This window comes from Ceratotherium simum, chromosome 18, assembly GCF_057802395.1.
Source record: "Ceratotherium simum simum isolate JZ-2026a chromosome 18, ASM5780239v1, whole genome shotgun sequence".
NCBI classification, from domain to species: domain Eukaryota; kingdom Metazoa; phylum Chordata; class Mammalia; order Perissodactyla; family Rhinocerotidae; genus Ceratotherium; species Ceratotherium simum.
This window is the reverse complement of record NC_141917.1, coordinates 55,092,665-55,113,853: the sequence shown is the minus strand read 5'-3', so window position 1 is coordinate 55,113,853 and position 21,189 is coordinate 55,092,665. Positions and strand designations below refer to the sequence as shown.

Sequence of the window (21,189 nt, the reverse complement as noted above, 5' to 3'; positions counted from 1 at the left end):
ATAGGCAGCCCTGAAAAGGGGACAGTCACGTTCCCAATGCATTTCCAGAAAACACAAGCAGCACTTCTTAGTGGAAGAAGACATTAGAGTCTCAACACTTGGAGAGGCAGCTCAGGCAGCAAGCTCTTGGAGAGGCAGCTGGCAAGCAGGAGTACCCCCAACCCCGGCAGTGACACCTTGGGCGAGTCATTAACTTGCGGGAGCCTCCTTGGCTGGGCTGTGGCGAAGATTAAGCGAGATAATAGGTATCAAGTCCGGCCTCACTGTAAGAAAGCACTAGTTTACTACTGGGACGGTTTGGGCGAGTGGCTCCTGTGGCCGTTCTCCGCCGGGCACCCGCCACCCCAGCGGCAGCACCGCAGGGACATCTGTCCGCAGCCCTGCGGACGCGCGCTATCCGCGGGAAGACTAGAGAGTGCACCCGGGACCCCGCCACCGGTGAGGCGGTGCGCGCCGCTCGGTCCCCTTTCCTCTCCTCCTTCACAAGCTGGAGCCTGGAGGAGGACAAAAGAGCAGGCAAGGATTGGTTCAGCCAGGGAAGAAGGCGGGGCCTTGGCACGGGAGGGAGGCGGGACCGGAGTCTGTTTAGGCCCCTATTAGCTCCGCCCCCTCACTGGGATTGTGCCCTGGGCCCGCGAGGCTGAGCGGTCAGTGGAGCGTTCTTCCGCCTTCTAGTCTTCCCAGCAACCCGTGACGCGGTACGTGTGCGGCCCACCACTGGCCAACCCGGGAGAGCGGGGACTGCATCGTGATCCCCCTATCCCGACGCACCTCCCTGCTCCCCCAACTCGGCGGCCGCGCGCTCCGCCGGCCCCTTTCCTCCCCCGCCCCAGCCCCGCAGTCCGGGAGGCGGGGGTCGGCGAGTCCGCTAAGTGGGAGCCGTGCGGTGTCCGAGGAGCCAGTCGGCGACCGGTGAGGGGACCGAGGGACGGGAGGGCAAGGGTTGGCGCGGGGCAGCGGTCCCCAACTGTCGCCCGTCTTCTTCCCTCCGCCCCGGGCGGCTCGCGGCTGCCACCGTCGGGAGCGCCGCCCCGGCAACGAGTGACGCGGGGTCGCGGCGGAGTGAGCGATAGGCCGGCGCACGCCTGCGGCCGCCGCGCAACCTGCTCCTCCCAGGCCTTGTCCTCCGCCTGTCCTCGCTCGGCCTCCCCCGGTGACCTTCGGGGCCGGTGTCCCCACAACGCAGACGTCGCCACGCTGAGCCAGATTAAAAGGGCAGCAGCAGCACTGGGCTCCTTCGGCGTTAAACGTCCCCCGCTCCCTACCACCTTTTTGGTGCCCTGTCTTGCCCTCCGGGTGGGCTGGCGCCAAGGGCGTGGAGCTGGGGTGAGTCCGGGGTGGGAAGAGTTTTGCCCAAGGAGAATCTACCCAGCAACTCCTGACGAAAGCTGACTGAGGGGTCCGGGATTGGCTCCGCTGCGGGAGAGCCTGAAAGGCGACTTGCTCAAGTGTGGCGTTCCTCATTCCTCGAATAGTCGTGCTCACCTCCCGTTAAGTACTAGGCACCAAGTCTTAAAATGAGTAACCAGCTTGCCTGCTTACTCAAAGCTCTCGGCCTTACGGAAGGCTCTAAGGCTCAACAGATGGCTACGCTGCTCTAAACGTGTGAAGAAGGGTTCTGTAGGGGTCCGGGGAAGGACTTAAAAGTTCTTGCAGAACGTGTAGGATGCTTAGGAGGTAGAAGTAGGAGTCAGACCCCTTCAGTGTCCTTCTTCAATGGAACTTTCCTGAGGAGAATAAATCCTAAAAACTCAGCAACTGCAGTTCTCAGATTTACACATATTTTGACCTTCCCTCTTTTCATATGAAATACTATAGTAGTTTCTTTTACTGAGTTTTCCAAGGCAGGAGTGTCAAACACCCGAAGTCCCCTGTACAAGGTCACACAGCTAGCTAGTAATGGAAGAACCAGGATTTGGACACTGCCTCTCTGGTTCCCCTACATAGGTTGCAATTCTGACTCAGTAAACCAAAGCAGAGTATTTGCAGTATATGCAGTGGGTAGGGCTATGGAGGATAAGATGACTAGAGAGAGAGGCTCTCTTTTCCAGGAACCTACTAACGTTGGAGATTAATCCAGATTAATGCATCATTTTAAAAAAGCGTTGAATGCCTTCTGTGCCCAACCTCTTGCTAGGCCCAGGGAGGGTGCAAAACACCATATAGTCCCTTCCCTCATCCCAGTTCTGGGATGCTCTGGCCCCTCTGGGCTGCAGTCTTGCCCAACTGTCAGAGACACAGAATAAACTATCCTGCTGTGTATGTTCTCTCCCATACATACCTTCTCCACACTTCCCAGATTTTATAGGAATATCTTTGTGAAGGCAAAACTTCCAAAAGAATGTATTTGGATCATGATCAGGCTTTGGCACTTGGGGTGGGAGGGAGCTGTCGTTCCTATTTCCACCAGCTCCTTAAACATATCAGACTGGATCTGAAGCTGGAAGGGGCTGCTTCTTTTGAAGTACTGGGCCTTGTTTCTGTTATGTGGGAGAAGGAAGTGAGGAGTGGCCATTCTGGTGCTCTGGATTTCACACCCCATCCTTAGCTAGAAAAGGGGCTGAAACCTTTCCAGAGTGTGTGGGAATCACTGTTTTCTGTTGCCTTCACTGATTATTCAGAATAAAGCCAAGTAAGGGGATGGGGGAGGGGTGTGAGGGTGCTTAGCGGGGCTCCTCTGAGGTGGGGTTATTTGAGCGGAGCTCTGAGTGAAGTGGGAAAGGGCTTTCCAGGTGAAAGGAACTACAAATGGAAAGGTCCCAAAGCAGGCTCCAGAGGGCCCGGTGAACTTGTTTCTATCCAGCCAGTTCTTCCCCCACCCCCACAGATTGAGAAGTGGACAATTTGCTTCTATCTGGATGTAGATTTCAGCATCTTCCAGGGGTGTCTCTGAGCCCTGTAGACAACAGTGTCTTTAGGGCTGGGGCAGGGGTGGCAGTTAAGGATACAGAGAGAGGCCAGCAGAAGAATCACCTCTCCTGAATGCAGCTACCACTCCCCGACCCACTTCTAAGGTGGGCATTTTCCTTTCCTCTGCCAAGGCCTCAAGGGATCAACGCGGCACCCATAGACCTAGCCCTGGTCCTTGCACGGTGGGGCTTCCTGCTGAGCTGCTGCTGGTGGGCTAGGTCCGGGAAGGGTTGGGGGCTGCTTGAGAGAACTAGAGACAGGCCATCTGGCCTGCTGCACCCCTCCTGTCCCCAGACCTGTCTGCAGCACTTGTGCTGGGTGGTGCTGGACAAGCTCATGCGAGAACCTCGGGTCACATGGGGGTAACTAGTAGTACCCACCTCAGAGGATTACTGGGAAGGGGGACAAACACATGAGAGTGGTTATATGTTGATGCTAGTAATAACTGGAAGAGTAGCAGGGAGAGGCATTGCATGAGTCACAACCTCAACTCCCAACCAGGTCTCCTACATGCAGTACAGATGTCCACTTTCCAGAAGAGCAGGTGGACCCCTCTGGAGGGGATGGTGAGGGCCTGGGGTTTTGGGAGATGAGAGGAATGGTCCTCTTCTCTGGTTCCTGAGGCTCTAAGGGCCAGGGCAGTCAGTGACCTCTTCCCAGGCAAACCCCTCCAGGAACTGTGAGGGGCTCCAGCCTCTCTTTGTATATTGTGCAGGATTTAGAAAGGCATTTGGGTGAGCACTATCCAATAGAAATAAAATGTGAGCCCACATTTGTAATCTTCACTTTTCTTAAAAACAGGTGAAATTAATTTTAATAATATATTCCATTTAACCCAATATATCCAAAGTATTATAGTTTCAACATATAATCAACATTAAACATTATTAATGAGATTTTGCATTCTTTTTTCATACTAAGTCTTTGAAATTAGAGTGTGTTTGACCCTTACAGGCCATCTCAATTTGGAACAGCCACATTTCAAATGTCCAGTTGCCACATGTGGCTACTATAGAGGACAGCACAGCTGGGACAGCCTTTAGCCCCATTCCTGCAGCCCAAACCAGTTTTACCCAACTCTGGCTTCAAGATGGAGGAATTGTGAGATGATACTTGCCTCTTCATGGCACCCCAGAAATACTGTTCCAGCAGAATAGATAACGAGGGAAGAAAATTTTTATACTGACTGAAGGAAAAAATTCAGGAAAAAAAAAGAACTAAACTGCTCTCACAGTAGATTGTTAGTAAATGTACTAAATCCTGATTAATTCCAACACTCTTGATTTGTAACAGGTGATCAGTTAGATATGGTGTGAAATGCCTGTGATATCTATTAAGAAAAATAAAGTAATATACAAAACTCATAAGTTTATCTTTAATCTATTGTGATTGTTGATTTTTTCCATTAGCTTACCTTCTCAGTACCTGTTTTTTATTAGTTATATGTACAGTATTTGTAAATATTTGTATTAAACACTTGAAAGGTACTAAAATACTTTAAAGTATCAATTAGGACTTTTCGCCAGTTCACACATAATTACCCCTTCCCTCTTTCCAAGCCTTCCTTGTACTTTTTTTTTCCCAAAGTAAAAGAAACTTGGTAGTATACTACTTCAAAACTGTCAATCAGGAAAGTGGTAGTTAGGACAGTCTGGAAATCATTCTTTATTTGGCACAGTAATATTTTATTTTTTCTTTCAGATTTCCTTGCAGGCATAGACCCCTTTGCTTCCAGAGCAAGCTCCAGCAGAAGAGAGACTTGAAGGGTGCACCCTGGCACTCAAGCACCAAACCTGCATCCTAGACCAGGGTCTCTCTTACTCCACATCTGTAATGGGGGGAAATGGTATCTTTGTGTATATGCCATTTATGTGTGCATGTTTGTGCTTGTGTGTTTGTCTTACCTTCCTTGGGCATGTGCCCTGGGAGGCAGTGGCCTGGCAGAGGGTGGGTTCCCAGAAACTGGGCCTGAGAGGTGCCACGGTCCCCAGAGACCCCCAGGTAAGATGGAACAGTCACCGAAGCATGAGCATTTGATGTATGAGCATCTCTTTGGCATTTGGGATCAACCACTGAGTCTTGAGGGAAGGTTTTATTCACATGAGGGCAAACATGCCTTTGAATTGATAACCAGCTAGAATCAGCAGCCCAAGTGTCTGGGCTGAAAGTTCCCTCTGGAAGAACTGAGAGACTACCTCTAAAGTCTGCTCTCAGATCTGCAGAGGGGCTCCTACCCCTGCTTACAGATTTTGCTTAAAACTCATCTTCTTTGAATAAGATGTCTGGGATTTAAAATACTCCTGACCAAAAAAAAAAAAAAAAATAGTGTGTGGGGTGGGAGAAGTGTCATAGATGAAACAGATAGCAAAGTGATTCATGATACTCTTCTTGTTAGTTTTTTATATTTGAAAATGTCCATTAAAAATGCCCTCGTTGAGGAAATATTTCCTTCTTTCTCTCCCTGCTTCTGTCCCTTCTGCTCAGTTTAAATTCACGTCATCCCTCTTACTTCTCCCTTGCAGGGCACAGCACATCCTGCTCCAGAGACACCAGAAGAGAAGACCCTACACGGTCTACTCCTGCCCAATGCAGAGGGGAGCAGAAATTCCAGAGCCCACCCCTGCAGGTTGGTGGCTTTCAAGGCTTTTTTCAGTTGACCCCATTTGCATCCAAAAGATGAGGACTCCATCTATGGAATGTTTCAACCAGAGCTCTCAATATTTATGATGAGTTTTCATCTGCTAATAAGAAAATGACTGCTGACCATTTTGTTTGCTTCCTCTCCCTGATCTTTTGGGTAACACGGCCTATAACTGATAGCAACTATAGCTAATCTCCAGTATCCCACTGAATTGAGCTGGGGACAGATCCATGGGCTTTGAGGGAAGCAGTCAGTGATGAGGCCAGCCAGGTGAGGAGGACAGCCCCATTTGTGCTCTAACTAGAGGGCACAGGAGGTTCTGTGCACAAAGGCTGACCCTGCTCCCAGACACTGCCTAGACCAACTTGTCAGAAGGACTCAGGGATACCATTTGAGATAAAGGGGATAGCAGAGCAGACTCTGTCCCCATAATAGGGCTTCTCTGCTACTCCAGGTTCTCAGACCCCTGGAGCTAGGGCAGTGAAGAAAGTCTGCAGAATGTTTCCAAACAACTTGGATGCTCTGAGAATTAGAAAGGATTCCCCTTCCTTCTCACCAGCCTTCCCTGAAAATGTGAAAAGGACTTCTTGGATAATACCATTAACTTTTGATAATATTCTTTGTGAATTATCCATGCTCCCTTTTCAGCCCTTTCCTGGATCTTGAGTTGCTTTCTCAAGGCTAGGGGAGGGAACTTCAGGGCTGTGTACTGGTATGGAGTGGTTGTTTATCAGGTACTATCCGAATACTTTGGATATTTCTGGAGCAATACTTTGGGGTTTCTCAGATACCTTCCTTTGCCCCAGGCCTCAGCCCTTTCTGTGCCTTTTGACCAGGCTGCCGCTGCTGGATGAGTTTATGCTTCATCTCATTGCGGTCCTTGTCCTTCCAGCCCAGGCCTGGCTGGGTTCACTTTGGTGATTTAGAAAACCCGGGTGTCAGAAAAAGTGTTGGTATAGTCTAGGTCCAGGGGACTTCTCATTGCCCATCCCTTCTTGGTCGTTTCCTAGTGCATCTCCAGGCCAAGATCCCGGTCTAAGGCCAGAAAAAAGGCTGGGCCTCCTCCACTCCTGAGCAGTGTGCTGGAGGCAAGCTTCCCTCTGAGTCCCTCCTGCCCTTCTTGGTGGCACAAGAACCCCCTTCCCCATATTTCTAAGACTCCCGTGGGCTTTGCATCCTCTTGGACAACCAAATCCAGGAGATGGCCTAGCTGAGGAAGTTACAGGAAATGGAAAGTCAGTACTCGCCCGTCTATTCCGCAAGGTGTAGCTGTTGCAGCTGCTGCTGGGGCTCACAGTGACCTTCTCCCTACGGAGCTCACGGTGCAGGGCGAACTTGGCTACAGCCCACCCCTGAACAGCCGTAGTACCTGCCTGTGAGAGAAGGACCCGTGGAATCCACAGAACAGTTTTCCACGCCTTTTCCTCTTCCCTATGCTATTGTTTTTTCCAGGATTTAAGAAAACTGAAAATAACCCGCAGCTCAAGGAGGTAGACGACGGAGCGTGAGCGGCACGCTTCCCTGCTGGCCTCGCCCCTAGTCTGCTCCCCCAGGGCGCCCCGGCTGGGCCCTCACCATGTTCGCTGCATCAGAGGCGGCGGCGGCCGCGGGCAGGCCTTACGCGTGCAGTGAGTGCGGCAAGAGCTTCCGCTATAGTACGGTGCTGCTGCGGCACCAGCGCGCCCACGGCGGAGACAGCTGCTTCCGTTGCCTAGACTGCGGCGAGCGCTGCGCACGGGCTGCCGACCTCCGAGCACACCGACGCACCCATGCCGGCCAGACGCTCTACATCTGTAGCGAGTGCGGCCGGAGCTTCCGCCACAGCAGCCGCCTCGACCAGCACCAGAGTGCGCACAGACAGCACAGCCGCTCCTGCCCCTGCCGCGCCTGCGGCCGCCGCTTCCCACACCTCCCAGCTCTGCTGCTGCACCGGCGCCGCTGGCACCCACCTGAGCGGCCCAGCCGCTGCCCGCTGTGCTCCCGCACCTTCCGCCAGAGTGCACTGTCCTACCACCAGGCGAGGGCGCACCCGTGGGGGACACCTGTCCCGCCCGCCGACCGGCTCCACCGCTGCGCACAGTGCCCACGGGCGTTCCGCAGCAGCACCGCCCTGCGGTGCCATGAGCGCGTCCATGCAGCCCAGAGCCCTGGCAGCTCCACATCCCAGCAGCCACGTGCTCCAGACACACACCAGTGCGGTGTGTGCGGCAAGATCTTCTGCAAGAGCGCCACACTAACACGACACCTGCAGACGCACTCAGGCGAGAAGCCTTTCAAATGCCCGGAGTGCGGCAAGGGCTTCTTGGAGAGCGCCACGCTGGTGCGCCATCAGCGCACACACACGGGCGAGAAGCCCTACGCTTGCGGCGACTGCGGGCGCTGCTTCAGCGAGAGCTCCACACTGCTGCGCCACAGGCGCAGCCACCAGGGCCAGCGGCCGCACGCATGCACCACCTGTGGCAAGGGCTTTGGGCAGCGCTCCGACCTGGTGGTGCACCAGCGCATCCACACTGGCGAGAGGCCTTTCCCGTGTCCCGAGTGCGGTCGCCGCTTCAGCGACCGCTCAGACCTCACCAAGCACCGGCGCACGCACACGGGCGAGAAGCCCTACCGCTGCGAATTGTGTGGGAAGCTCTTCACGTGTGTGTCCAACCTCAATGTGCACCGGCGCAACCACGCTGGCCACAAGCCCCACAAGTGCCCCGAGTGTGGCAAGGCCTTCAGCGTGGCCTCCAAGCTGGCGCTGCACCGCAAGACACACCTGGGCGACCGGCCAGCAGAATGTGCTGAGTGTGGCAAATGCTTCAGCCACAGCCGCTCGCTGTCGCAGCACCAGCGGGCCCACACACGTGCTCGCGCCGCCGCTGCCACCCAGGTCCCCGCAGGAGCTGCCCTCATCTTTGCTGGGCAGGCAGGACAGGAAAAGCCGGAACTTTTTGTGTCCCAGTTGAGGGAGACTTGCTGAGAGGCTTCTCTGGAGTGGGCTAGGCAAGCACCAATATACTGCCACAGGGAAGGTGGGGCAGCTCCCAGATGGAGGTCTGTGGAAAGGTAGCACAGCCTGTCACCTTTCCCTATCTCTGTTGGTAGCCCTTCACCTGGCCTCCTGCCATGCCCCTATATCTACTTCCCTTGTCAGCTCTTTTCCTGGCCTCAGTCCTTCTCCCCCTCTGGGGTGTAGGTGCGGGGGCCGGAAAACCTCCAAGACCCCACAGCATAGAAGAGAGCCCAGGTATTGGTGTGTTCCACCACTGCTGTTGTGCTCTCAGGTGTATCCTCGTTTCCCATCTGTGTGTTGTCTTCTCCTGTCCCCTCTCCTTTTTCCAGTCTTGAGTCTCCTCTACCTCTCCTTCCTGGGGACTTTTGCTGCTGTGCCTTTTCAGGTAATGATCACAGATGTGGCCACATTCACATCCCACCTGCCCTGTGGTCTTCTTGCCTCTTGGTTCTACTTAACTGTTAGTCTCTCTGCTGCTTTCCTCCTGGGCTTCTGAGATGGTGGGAGAGCTCACTTCAGTGAAGGACGTTTACACACCAGAAGGACCTAGCCTACTGCTTGGCAGAGATGGCCTGCCTACGTGAACGTGGGCGGGAGCACTCAGCATGGCCGCCCACTTTCCCATGGGCCAGACCTGATGGTGTCCAGATCAAGGTGCCTCTCAGGACAGTGTTCTCCAGCCAGATGGGGGACATTAGCTCTGGGACTTGGGCCAAGACTACATGGGTCCACAAAACCAGGCACTGCCAATTTGAGCATCAGAATGTTATTTCTGAATCAAGCTTGGAGCCATGGGGAAACTGAGCTCCACAGAGGCGACAGTGCAGGGTGGAAAATTCCCTGGAATTGGCTAGAGATTTTTTGCTTATGGCTGGTGAAATAAAGAGTTGTTTGTTTGGGTTCTGGATGCCAAGAGCCCCCTTTGTCAAACCTGAGGCTGCTGTCTTTGCAGACTTCAGGAGTGATCCAAGACCCAGGCCCTTTCAAAGTTCCAAGGTCTCATCGCTTCCCAAGGTAGCTCAGCCATCTTGCATGTATAGCTCCCTCGATTTTGCACTGGAAGGCACGACTATTCAGGGGCCTATACATTTGGTTCTCTTGGTTAATGGAGAGTACAGATGTGGCCCAGAATCACATACCTCTTTTCCTGCTCCAGCCCATATCTCTAGAATGACCCAGCATTTTCCATACTGTCACAGCCTGCCCTGCTTGACTGCAAGGGTGGGTGTGATACTCCACAGGAAAGGGTTGCAAAGTGCCAACACAAATTGGTAAAGAAAGCTGGGTCCTCAGGGTGGGGGTAGATGGGGGCCTACAGAGAGAGGAACAGGGCCCACACCTATGGTGCACTCAGACACATTCTAGCAGAGCCTGCTTCCAAAGAAATCAGGCGCCAAAACACTCACTCTGCCCACACGTGTCTGTGTAAAATACTGGGTTTATTCTGTCCTTTAGGAATCCTAGACTAAAGTAGCCTGGCTGCCCTAGAGCCCAGTCTTGCTCCCACCCTGCACTCTCCATAACACTAGTTTCTAGGGACCAGGCATCTGGCTCTTTCTCTCCTTGCTCCTTTTCAGTCCCTGAGGTCTGGCTCCCAAAGCCTAGAGAATGCTCACTGCTGAGGGAGCAGGGTTGGAGCCTGAGGAACCGGAGAGAGCCTGGACCCATCACCAGACCCCAGGGGTGCAGGGGCAGAGATGCTAGGACAGGGCTCCAGTAGGCCAGGTGACTCTTGTGGGGCGGGGTGCAGGGCCGGGTGGCTTTTGCTGCAGTGAGCTGCGACACTGTCTGGCTTCTCAAAGCACTTGCCACAGAACTCACAGGGGAAGCGCAGAGTAGCTGCTGTCTCTGCATGCTTGCGCCGGTGCCAGTTCAGGGAGGCCTTCTGGCGGCAGGTGAACCCGCAGATCTCACACCTGAGCCAGGGACAGCAAAAGGAAGGAAGGGGCCTCAGCCCATCTTGACTTCCCCAGGGGTTCCTCCTGATCCCAGCTGTCCCTGTCCTGCCAGCCCCCCTGCCAACCCTCCCTCCCCCACAGATTCCCTCCTCCACACTCACTGCAGGGGTTTCTCTCCAGTGTGGATGCGCCGGTGGATGATGAGGTTGCTGCTGGTGCGGAAAGATCGGGCGCAGAACTCACAGATGTAGTCCCGAGTATCTGCGGGTGCACGGGGACACCCCAGCATCCATCCCCAGGCTGTGGCCTGTCCTCGGCCCACACTACCCACCATCCCCCACAGGAGTACTGTCCCTGTTCAGCCTGCATATCCCACCCTTTCCGGCCCCCAAGTGTCCTGTGGCTGTCAGCAGCCAATCTCCTCTCCTCTCCTCTCTTTTTCCCTGACCCTGCCCTCCCTGCCAGCACCTGCCCATTGCCCATCTGCAGCAGCTCTCACAGGCCTGCTGTGGTTTTTCTCCTACACCTTCTAGCCTCAGGGCCTGCAGTGAAGGAGATATCCTTGCTTCTCATGGTGTCCTTTAGACCTCTGTCCCACCAATGCACTGTATGTCCTGCCATCAGACCACAAACACCCACCTGCAGCCTTCATCCCCTTCACTCCCCTGTGCTCCACACAATCTGGCTCCAAGCCCTCTCCTTGGCCACCACTCCTGCTCTCGTTTTGTTTTATACGTGTCCAGCACTCGACTTCTCTGTTCCCTGACCTTCACTGACCTGGTGCCCCACCATTCTCAGCCACCACTCCCAGGTCACACCCTATCACTGCACCACCTTGAAATCACAATTTCAAGCAACCCAACTCCAGCCATGGCCTCCTACCTTTTCCTGCTACAATAATCCCATGACTCCAGGCTGCCAGTCCAGCAGCCTGCCACCTTCCCATAGGGGGTCTTTGTAGCCCTTCTTCATTCACACTACCAATTAACCTGTCCCCCTCTCCCTCTGCTGTACCTGCTTGGTTAAAACCCAACTTAGGATAAACACAATCCTTGGCCTGCTTCAGGCCTGAGCATGTGTGCTGAGGGGGGGCAACACAACACACAACCCCCCCCAGCCTCTCCTTTCATCTACAACCACAAGTCTCAAGGGTCCCCCTATGCCTCTGCATTTCCCTGGTCAGTTTACTCTCCCACCCTCTAGAGTCCAGAAGGCCATTTTCCACACCACCTTCTCTCTCCACGAGCCTCATTCAGCAGTGATCTCGTTTAAGTCATCAAGAAAAGAGAAGCCAGAAGAGAATGCCCAGATCCTCCCCCACGTGATCCACCAGGCAACTTGCTTCTGTGACCTTATACATGAATACTCCCTGCTCCCCTGTGGCCACCCTCCAACTGCCCGAGACACACCCCTCCTCACTGAATTGAGGTTGCCCACCATGGCCCCTGCATCAGCAAGCCTTTCCTCCCTGTGGGATCATTCCCATCTCTGTGCCCTGATCTCATAGCCCTTCAGTTAAGACTGCATTTTTCTGCTTGTCTTCACAGCAAAACTCCAAAGAGTTGCCCATACTCACTGTCTCCACTTCGTCAGCTCCTCTCTGCCTCAAACCCACTCCATTCTGTCACCTCCCTTGTCACATGCCATCTTGTCACTTGGTCAAGGATGGCTTCCCACTGCCAGTCCAGTGGCCTGTCCTCGTCCTCATCTTACCTGGCCCTGCAACACTGGCACAACTCACCCCTGCCTCTTCCCTGGAGCACTGTCTCCACTTGGCTCCTCAGATACCTCTCTTCACCTGCCTCACCAGCCCCTCTGCAGCTGCCTTCTCACCTGCTCTGCTCAGACTTCTTCTCTACCTATGCTCACTCCCTCTGTGTAGGTACACTCTCTTAATGGCTCCACATACCACCTATGAACACATTTTTTCCCCCACCATCTTCCCGAACTCCAGATTCACATCTTCTGGGATGGGTAATAAGCATGTCCCAAATAAAATGTCCCTTTCCCAAAGCCTGCTCTCCCTTGTTTTCAGGAAATTGCATCACCTTCTGCCCAGTTGCTCCGGCTGGAATCTCCTAAGTCACCCCTGACTCCCCGCTGCCCATCCCACCAGAGGCCAATCTGTCCTTCCCACAACAGCCTTTCTGGCTCCACCGTCACACTCAGGTCAGCCTCCAGCCACTTCCCACTAACTTGACTGCACCAGTGCATCCAGGCTACCATCACTGTGCACTGCACATTCCTGCAGCCTCCCTATTCTCTACACAGTAGCCACAGTGCTCCTTTTAAAGTCAGTTGTGTCCCTCCACTGCTCAAGACCCTGAGATGGAGCCCATCTCATTCAGGCAGGAGCCAGGCCATCCTGATGGTGGTCATGGAGGTCTCTACCACCTATCTGATCTCTCTTCCTTCCTTTCTAACCTCCTTGTCGCCTCTCCATTCCTGGAACGTGCCATGCAGATGCCAGTTCAGGGACTTCCCACGCGCCGCCCATAAAGGTGGACAGGTCTCCATTCCTCCCTTCACTTAAGTCTTTGCTCAAAGCACCTTCCCTTTCTACAAGAGCAACTCCTCTCTCACACTCTCCTCTCTTCCTTTCACATCTCTTCATAGCCTTGTATCACTAGAACGGACATCTTAAGAGGTTAGGACTGCCAGCTTTGTTCACTGCTGTATCCCAGCACCTAGCACAGTCTCAAGCAGGCAGGTGCTCAAGAAAAAGAGAATGCAGAATGAGTGACTGAGTGAGAGTCAGTCATCCCACAGATGGGTGTGACAGGACCTACAGATAGGAAGTGATGGGGCCGACAGGGTAAAGTGAAGGGACCCACAGGGAGGGAGGTGAAGGGACTCACAGGGGAAAGTGAAGGGACCCACAGGGAAGAGGTGAGGAGGCATTTCCACCGCTCACCACTGTGCAGCTTCACGTGCTCCTTCAGGTGTTTCTTAAAGTTGAAGGACTTCCCACAAGCTGGCTCTGGGCAGGAGAAGGACTTTTGGTGGATGTGCTGGTACTTCTTGTGGTGCTACGGAAGGAAGCAGGTGGTCTCCTCAAGGAGACCGTCAGAGCTGACCCAGCAGGCAAGCTCCTCTGCCTCCTCTGCCTCCTCCCCATCCCCCAGCAGTTCTCCCTGTCACTGCCAGCTCACGTCATCCTGACTAGTCCTCACCCTGATCCCATGCCATCCTGACCCCAAACTCTGCCCTCGACTTCTATTATTTCACCTCCTTGCCATACCTTCACCTTCCAATGCCCAGTTCCCTGTACAAAGTTCCACTCTGGTGACAGTCCTGGTTCCCTAACCATGGATTCACTATCTGCCAGGGACGGGAATACATTTTGGTGGGTATGATTATCCTCTTTGATGTCAATATTAATGTACAACAATATATCACCCAGATTGCCTACTTTTTATTAACAGCTCACCACAGGTATATATTATATGATTTTCTCCTAAATTTGCTTTGGAAACACAAACACTCTCAACCTGGAACACTTTTAAAGGCAGTGTTTAAAGGAAACACAAACATTCTCAACCTCAACTCTCCAGCTATTTCTGGGAAATATTTCTCTTTTAATCTGACCTAATTTCACATCCTGGCTCACTAAATTGCATTGGCTTTCCCCTGCTCCATAATCCCATTTTCTGGTAGTTAAACTGCTGCTGGGGGCTACTTCAGTCTCCTCCATCAACAGGCTCAGGTACGTTTGACCAGCACTGCTGAATGTTCTCCTCAGTCCAGAGCTTCCAGGCCACCTGGGGACTTTCCCCCTGCCTTTTTTCTCCCAACTCCCGTCCACCCATGCCTCTCCATCCCTCTGGTCTGGGCCTTCTCTCAGCCTCTGCACCTGCCCTGTGAGGGCTCCAGCTGAGTGTGGAGCTGAGGCCCTTCCCTCTCTGTGCCTCAAACCTCTCCTGCAGTGAGGCTGGGACATGATCATCTCCCAGTTCTCCTGGCGCCAGGACCACCCACTCAAGCCAGCAGGGCAAGGTGGGCAGAGTGTGGACTCCGGAACCCCAGCACTATCACACACTAGCCGAGGAGCCTTGGGCAACGCTTAACCTTTCTGTGTGCCTTGGTTTCCTCATCTGCAAAGCAGGAACAGTATCAGCACCTACTCCATAAGGATGCAGCAAAGATCAAAAGACTTGACACACATCAACTGCTTAGAACAGTCAATAGCACCCCAAGAGCCTAAAGAATGCCACCATCATCTATGTGTGGTCCACAGAGGGCCCGTGCAACAAGCAATAGTGGGCAGCGGCTGTGCACCTGAGGCCTGGTTTTTTGCCTTATCTACCAGTCATCTGGCTGATTATTAACTGTAGGCAAGCTCTGCTTGTACCCCAATCCCTCTCTTCCTGGCTTCGAATCTCCCCACACCCCAGGCTCCTTCGCCTCAGCTTCTCCTTCAGCCTTCTCCCCAACCCCAGCGGCCACACAGAACCCAACCTGTGCCCCTCACATTCAAATACTGCCGATTGGAGAAGATCCTTCCACAGCCAGGGAAGTCACATGGCAGCAGCTCTCTTTTGGCAGCTTTCCTGGGGGAAGAGAATAGGGAAGAGCATGAGGACAACAGCAGGCTCTCCTCCACCTCCCTCCTCTCACCCCCCTCCCCTGATGCCCCTACCCCAGTCCTACCTAATTCTCTTGGGGCCGATCTGTACAGTGTCCTCATCCCAGGTGGAGGCCAGAGCAGACTGGGCCTGACTCCCAGGGCTATGGGCAGCAAAGAGGGAGCAGAGGGCCTCGAGGGAGAGCCATGTCCCAGGACGCCCCTGCCCTCTGTCTCAGCCATCAGGTTACCTGGCCAGGGGCTGAGTCTGCTGGGCCGCTTGAGGGGTCCTGCTGAGCTCCAGCTGTACCCCGACTTCTGCAGGCAGAGGAGCTCCATAACCCAATGAGGATGCTGACGAGGATGGTGCAACAAAAGGAACTGGGGGAGCTGCAGGGGCCGGGGATGTTTCCCCCTCCTTAAGTTCATGGGTGACAAGGGAAGGGGGTGGTCTGGGGGCATCTGGCTCACTGCTGAAAGGAGAATGAAGAGAATGAGGGCATTATCTTCCTGGGCCTTCAGCCAGCCCCAGCCCAACCCCAGCCCCTAAATCACAAAGATCCCAAATTCGGAACAACTCAACTCCTACTCTTACCCCAGGATCTCTGTTCACACCTGCTTTCAGCCTTCATTCTGCCCCAGAGCCTAACTTCACCCTTTTCCACCCAAATTCAAAGCCTCCAGGTCTTTCTACCTTCTTCAAAGTCCATCCTGTCCTCCCCACCAACAAGCTCTTCCCTAGAGTCTGCAAAGCTCTGGGTTCCCTGGCCATCTGCCCCCTCCCTCCTCCTGCTCCGCTCAGCATCCTCCTTCAGCCCCAACTTGCTCATCTGGGGAGGAGCTGTAGGTCCATGGGCTGGCATCGCTGAGCATCTCCTCTTCATCTTCATCTTCCTCCTTTCCCTCTTCTTCTCCTGGGGGCAGGAAGGTCTCTGGTGGGGGTCCCACCCCCCTGCAGGTCCAAGGAAGGCAAGCTTGAGGTCCTACATGCTCACCCACACTATCCACCCAGGTCTATCCTGTCCCTCCCACCCCCAGCCTCACCGGGGCAACCTGGCCTCCTGAGTCCTCTCATCATGTTCAGATTCCAGACCTGTTGGCACAGGTAGGGTCAAAGGGGAAGGAATTCTGGGCTGGAGAGATGAGGACAGGTGGAGTTCTAAGGTCTGAAGTGGTAGGAGCAGTCTTAGGAAGAAGGAAGAGGAGAGGACAGAGGCTACTAGAGTGGGAGGGGTATTTTATTTTAGAGATGATACAGTCACATGGTTCAAAAAAATAAAAGTATAAAAAGGTACACTGTGAAAAAATCTCCTTTCCAATACTGTTCCCCAGTCACCTAGCTCTTCCCACAGGCAACCTGGTTTCCTACAATGCCCTTCCAGAGATATTTTATACATTCATAAGTACACACAAATATATATTCTTTCTCCCCTTATTTTTCCAACAAGGATAACTTACCATACATCTTATTCTGTATTTTGCTTTTCATACCTAAAAATATATTTGAGGATATATTTCCTTATCAGTATAGAGTTTTTCCATTGAGAAAGTAGCATTTTTAGAGAATGGGGTTCTGAACTACAGACATGCGAATGCTTTTCCCTCCCTTTTCTCCACAACTCTTCTTTCTCCCAGCCTACCTGCAGGCTCCTGCCTGCCCCTGGCCTCGGGGCACCAGCTTCTTGGGGCAGTACTTGGAAGGAGGACCGGCTTGGGCTCCTCTGGATGTGTGGGGCCTGAAGAGGGGCCCCAGGAGAAGGTGTGGCCTGCTGAGCACTCCCACACAAGCCCCCCATCTCGGCCCCCAGGCCCGCGCAGTCCAGGCACCAGGCTGCACTCTCGGCTGTGGGCATGAGACAGGAGCACCAGATACTGCAAACCCTTTGGGGGCAAAGGCTCGGGACCTGGAGGGGTGAAGATGACAGTCAGGGCAAGCTGCGAGGCCCCCTACTCTCACCCTGGAAAGCCATACCCAGACAGCCCTGTCCGCAAACCCACTGGGCAACCAGGTTCCTAGTCCAGTTTACCACTCTTCATAGCCCAGAACCCCCAAGGTCCTGAGACATTGCTCCCTTCCCACAGGCTGCCCCCATTAAACTACCTTGGGCTCCCCAACTCCCCCACCTCTTCTCAAACTCACTCAGTTCCCTCTAATCGAATCCCCTTAGGGAAGTGTTCCCGGGTCACATCACTCCTTGTTGTTGCCCCTCTTCCCTCTCTGGCTCCTAAGCCCCCACCTCCAGCCATTCCCTACCTACCTGCACAGAGCACACAGACTGAAGAAGTGTACCTGCCAAGGGGACAAGAGGCAGGTCAGGTGGGGGCCCAGTCGGCCAACTGCCCTCAGCTCTGGCCATTCACACACTTAAGGGCCAGCCCTAAGGGTCCCCTATTTCCCGGGGAGCAAGAGGAGGGGCGCAGGACGCTGGGAAGCCATAAATCATACAGGCCATCCTGCTGCAGTGAGAAATCTGCCCGTGGGAAGGAGCAGCGGGCCAGCACTTGGCCCTGGGAATGGGGCTAGGTGTTTCTGCGTGGGTGCCCTCCCCTAGAGCCTTGGCCCTGGCTTCTAACCGGTCCAGCAGGAACTTGGCGAGCTGGGAATGCAGGGAGAAGCCCAGCTGCTCTTTGAGGAGGCACCACTGCTCCATGTGGCCGCCCAGGCGGATGCGGCACTTGCTGCGCCGCGCGTCCAGCTGCCGCCGCTTCTCCCGCCGCGTGCGAGATGCGTCCGCCGGGGAGGCAGCCATGGGCACCAGGGCCTGCTGGGTGCAGGAGACACGCGTGTGGGCCAGCCTGATCCAGGGCCCGCGGCCTGGGCTTCACCCGCCGCTCGGGCCTCAGTTTCCTCATCAGTGAATTGAGGCAGGACTAAACCATTTCAATAGCATTTGCTGCCACTGGGTCCAAACCATCCCTGCTTATATTACAGGGCGCGTGAACTAACCAACGCTTTGGGGTGGGTGTCGTGGGGTGGGAGTTAGGGGGACAGGGTCAAAGTCAGAAAAACGGCCTGACCCCGCGCTCACTGGAGTGTTGAAACAGGACCTATGGGGAAGGGGTGTGAGACTTTCACGGGGAAATTTCAGCTGGGGCTGGGCTGGGGCTAGGTAACAGTTTAATCTTGAAAACGGCATGAGCCTTTACTGGTTGATGGGGGAAGGAGAGGTTGCGTGCATTGGGGCGCTCGATGTGGGTGAGGCCAGGTGTCGGGGGTCGGGAGGGCCCCCCCGCCGTCTCGGGCCGCCCCACTTAACGCTCACAATACGTGGTACGTGCCAATCCCAAAGGCAGCTTCCAGGTCGCCAACAGAGCCCGCCGCGGCCCACCCCCACCGCAGCCTTACCTGCGTGCCCCCACCCGCCCTCAACCCGACTGCGCCTGCGCCTTCCCCCGCCTCGTGCGCGGGCCCGGAGAACGGCAGGAGGACAGGGGCCCACCTCGCGCGCGCCGCCGCCGTTTCTCTTTTAAGAGGAACCCGTCCCCTCCGCGTCGGCGGCTCCAGCCCGGAACTAGGGCCGGGGCCGGGTTGGGGGGAGAGTAGGAGGCTGGGGCGACGCACGCCTGCGCACTGGTCGCTCTGCGCAACGCCTGCCGGGAGCCGTGGTTCCCGCACGAATTGTCTCCGCGCGTCGCTGAGCTGCGTTGCCGTTGCGGACCCGTAGTTTTTGTGGTGAGTGTCTGCGCTTGATGACCAAATTCTTGTGGAAATGGAATAGATAGGGCCAAACCTAACTCATCAGCGCGGACCCCAGCCCTTCCAGCCTGCCCAAGAATGTCGCCTCCGGAATTGTTCCTACTTTCTCCTTTACCTTCAATTTTCCTCTCTCAGATGCCACCAACAGGCAAACACGTGCTGCAGAGTAAGCCACCTTAAAAGCCACTTAGAGCCTTCTCAAGACCCCAAGAAGGTCCCCGCCAACTATAGCCCATTCCTTTTGTTTGCATCAACAGTCCTCTGAAGGGGCCGGCCCGGGGCACAGCAGTTAGGTTTGCACGCTTGGCTTTGGCGGCACCAGGGTCCGCCGTTTGGGATCCTGGGCACGGACCTACACACTGCTCATCAAGCCACGCTGAGGCAGCGTCCCACACAGAGTAACTAGAAGGATGTACAACTATGACATACAGCTGTCTACTGGGGCTTTGGGTAGAAAAAAGGAGGAAGATTGGCAACAGATGTTAGCTCAGGGCCATCTTTTTTAAAAAAAAAATTAACTAAAAAAAAAAAACCCTCCAAAAAGTTGCCTAGGTTCACTATGGACTCTTCCTCACTTTCCATTCTCTCTTCTGTTGACTTCAGTGGAGCTTTCCTCTCTGCTAAGCCACTGGAATGATGCTTCTCAAGGCCACTTGCAGTGGCCACGGTGCTAAATGCTATGGTTAGTTCTCCGCCTTTCCACCCTTAGAGCAACATCTGACAATCTAGATCTTTTGCTCCACACTTCCCTGCCCCCAGGTTGGCTTTCCTGTCTTCACATTCTCCTGGATTTCCTCCTTCCTTGTTGGCTCCTTCTGTCTTTTGTTGGGCCCCCCTCCACTGTCCCACCAAAACACAGAGTGTCCCCTGGCTTGGGCTCTATACCAAGCCTTCTCTCTTCTGGACCAAGTCTTCTCTCTTCTTTCTTCTTGAGTGATCTAATTGGCCCCATGGCTTTACGTACACTGATGACTCCCAGGTTTATATTTCCAGCCTAGCCTCATTTCAGCTCCAGACTCATATATCTAACTGCCCACTTGACTCTCCAGGGATAACTGACTTAAGAACTTAGAATAGTGCCTGGCACATAGAAAGCAGTGACACATGCTAGTTGATGTTTTTCTCGAATATGACCATGGCCAACTTATAACACTTAATAATCCCTGCCCCCTCTCCTATATTAGTAAATGTTGCCATCATCTACCCAGGACAAAAACCTGGAATCAACCTTGACTCTTCTCCTTCTGAAATACCAACACTATATACATCAACTAGACCTGTTGATGGTATCTCCAAAAATACATCTTGAATCCAATCACTTCTGGTCCTCTCCACTGTTAAAACCCTACTCCAAGCCACCTGTATTATTTTTCTGTGGTTGCTGTAACACATCACCACAAACTTGGTGGCTGAAAACAGCAGAAATTTATTCTCTCACAGTTCTGGAGGCCAGAAGTCTTAGTATCAAGGTGTTGGCAGGGCCATACTGCCTATAAGGGATCTAGGGGAGAACCCTTTCCTTGCTTCTTGTAGCTTCTAGTGGTGGCCAGCATTCCCTGACTTGTGGCCACATGGCTCTAATCTCTGTCTCCCTGGTCATATTGCTTGCTCCTCTTTTGTCTGTATCAAATCTCCCTCAGCTTCTCTCTTATAAGGACACATGATGGCATTTAGGACCCACTTGGATAATCCAAATAATGTCCCCATCTCAATATCTTAAAACAATCACATCTGCAAAGTGTTTGCCAGATAAGGTAATATTCACAGTCTCCAGAGATAATGACATAGATATCCTTTTTCAGCCTACCAGACCACCATCAGCTTTCTTCTGGTCAATGGCCAGCTCCTCCTAATTGGTCTGCCTACTGCTTGCACTCTTACCCTCACAAAGCAGGGAAAGTAACCTCAAAGAGCAAATCTCCTTAAAACCTTTCACTGGTCTCTAGTGCAACCCAAAACCCTTACCGTGGCCTCAAGGCCCTTTGTGATCTGGCCCTTGGCTGCTTCTCTGGCCTCCTTCCCTACCTTTCCTTACTTTGTCCACTCTGTCTTAGCTATGCCCACCTTCTTGCTATTTCTCAAGTGTGCCAAGTTTGCTGGAGAGAATTCCTTCTCTCTGGAGTGCTCACCCCCCAGCTTTTTGTGTGGTTGTTTCTTCTTATGTAAATCTCAGCTCCAAGATCACCCACTCAGAAAGATCCTTTTTGTCATGCTCTGCCCCACTGTGCCCTATTCTGTCTCCTTCATAGCACTCACCATTCTCTGAAATCATTTTAGGGACTTACTTACTTGTATGTTTGTTGTTGGTATATGATTGTTGACTATCGCAGGCTTCTCGTCTGTACCTTAAACAGCCTAAATGACATGGTGTCCAATCATGAGCCACCCTTAGGATAAGCCCAGTATGCCCTGTTCATGCTGTCTTCTTGACTTGAGGTACCAATGACTCAACATACTTGTCTGCCTAGTATGAGGTAGGAA

At 53.6% G+C, this 21,189-nt stretch overlaps 2 protein-coding genes across 11 annotated transcripts; one reads left to right on the top strand and one right to left on the bottom strand.

Moving 5' to 3' along the window:
- Nucleotides 1-642: 642 nt before the first annotated feature.
- ZNF672 (zinc finger protein 672) lies at nt 643-9,456 on the top strand. 4 transcript variants are annotated; one of them, XM_087443401.1, is made up of 4 exons: nt 643-698; nt 4,612-4,756; nt 5,433-5,536; nt 7,004-9,456. In XM_087443401.1, the coding sequence occupies exon 4, from the start codon at nt 7,128-7,130 to the stop codon at nt 8,514-8,516; it is 1,389 nt and encodes a 462-aa protein (XP_087299527.1). In that variant the 5' UTR covers nt 643-698; nt 4,612-4,756; nt 5,433-5,536; nt 7,004-7,127; the 3' UTR covers nt 8,517-9,456. The 4 variants fall into 4 exon arrangements, with proteins under 4 accessions (XP_087299527.1, XP_087299526.1, XP_087299528.1 ...); XM_087443400.1 differs by lacking the exon at nt 643-698 and adding an exon at nt 715-912; XM_087443402.1 differs by lacking the exon at nt 643-698 and adding an exon at nt 946-1,326.
- Nucleotides 9,457-9,971: 515 nt separating this feature from the next.
- ZNF692 (zinc finger protein 692) lies at nt 9,972-18,546 on the bottom strand. 7 transcript variants are annotated; one of them, XM_087443396.1, is made up of 13 exons: nt 18,452-18,546; nt 17,586-17,776; nt 17,270-17,301; nt 16,652-16,915; nt 16,470-16,502; nt 16,056-16,104; nt 15,838-15,963; nt 15,263-15,484; nt 15,098-15,175; nt 14,919-14,997; nt 13,362-13,476; nt 10,609-10,708; nt 9,972-10,465 (listed from the first exon to the last, which is right to left on the bottom strand). In XM_087443396.1, exons 2-13 carry the CDS (start codon nt 17,759-17,761, stop codon nt 10,162-10,164), a joined length of 1,578 nt encoding a protein of 525 aa, XP_087299522.1. In that variant the 5' UTR covers nt 17,762-17,776; nt 18,452-18,546; the 3' UTR covers nt 9,972-10,161. The 7 variants fall into 7 exon arrangements, with proteins under 7 accessions (XP_087299522.1, XP_014637170.1, XP_087299523.1 ...); XM_014781684.2 differs by having other exon boundaries at nt 17,586-17,773; nt 18,452-18,537; XM_087443397.1 differs by lacking the exon at nt 16,056-16,104 and having other exon boundaries at nt 15,838-15,925; nt 17,586-17,773; nt 18,452-18,537.
- Between the last annotated feature and the right edge of the window lie 2,643 nt (nt 18,547-21,189).

Excerpts from the sequence above, each read along its gene's own strand:
- ZNF692 (XM_087443396.1), bottom strand. The coding sequence starts at position 17,761 with ATGGCTGCCTCCCCGGCGGACGCATCTCGCACGCGGCGGGAGAAGCGG. Across the intron at positions 16,503-16,651 it reads GGGCAGGCAGGAGCCTGCAG|GTATGAAAAGCAAAATACAG; the intron begins GTAGGCTGGGAG and ends ATATATTTTTAG. Across the intron at positions 16,105-16,469 it reads AATACAGAATAAGATGTATG|GTCTGGAATCTGAACATGAT; the intron begins GTAAGTTATCCT and ends CTGTGCCAACAG.
- ZNF672 (XM_087443401.1), top strand. The coding sequence starts at position 7,128 with ATGTTCGCTGCATCAGAGGCGGCGGCGGCCGCGGGCAGGCCTTACGCG.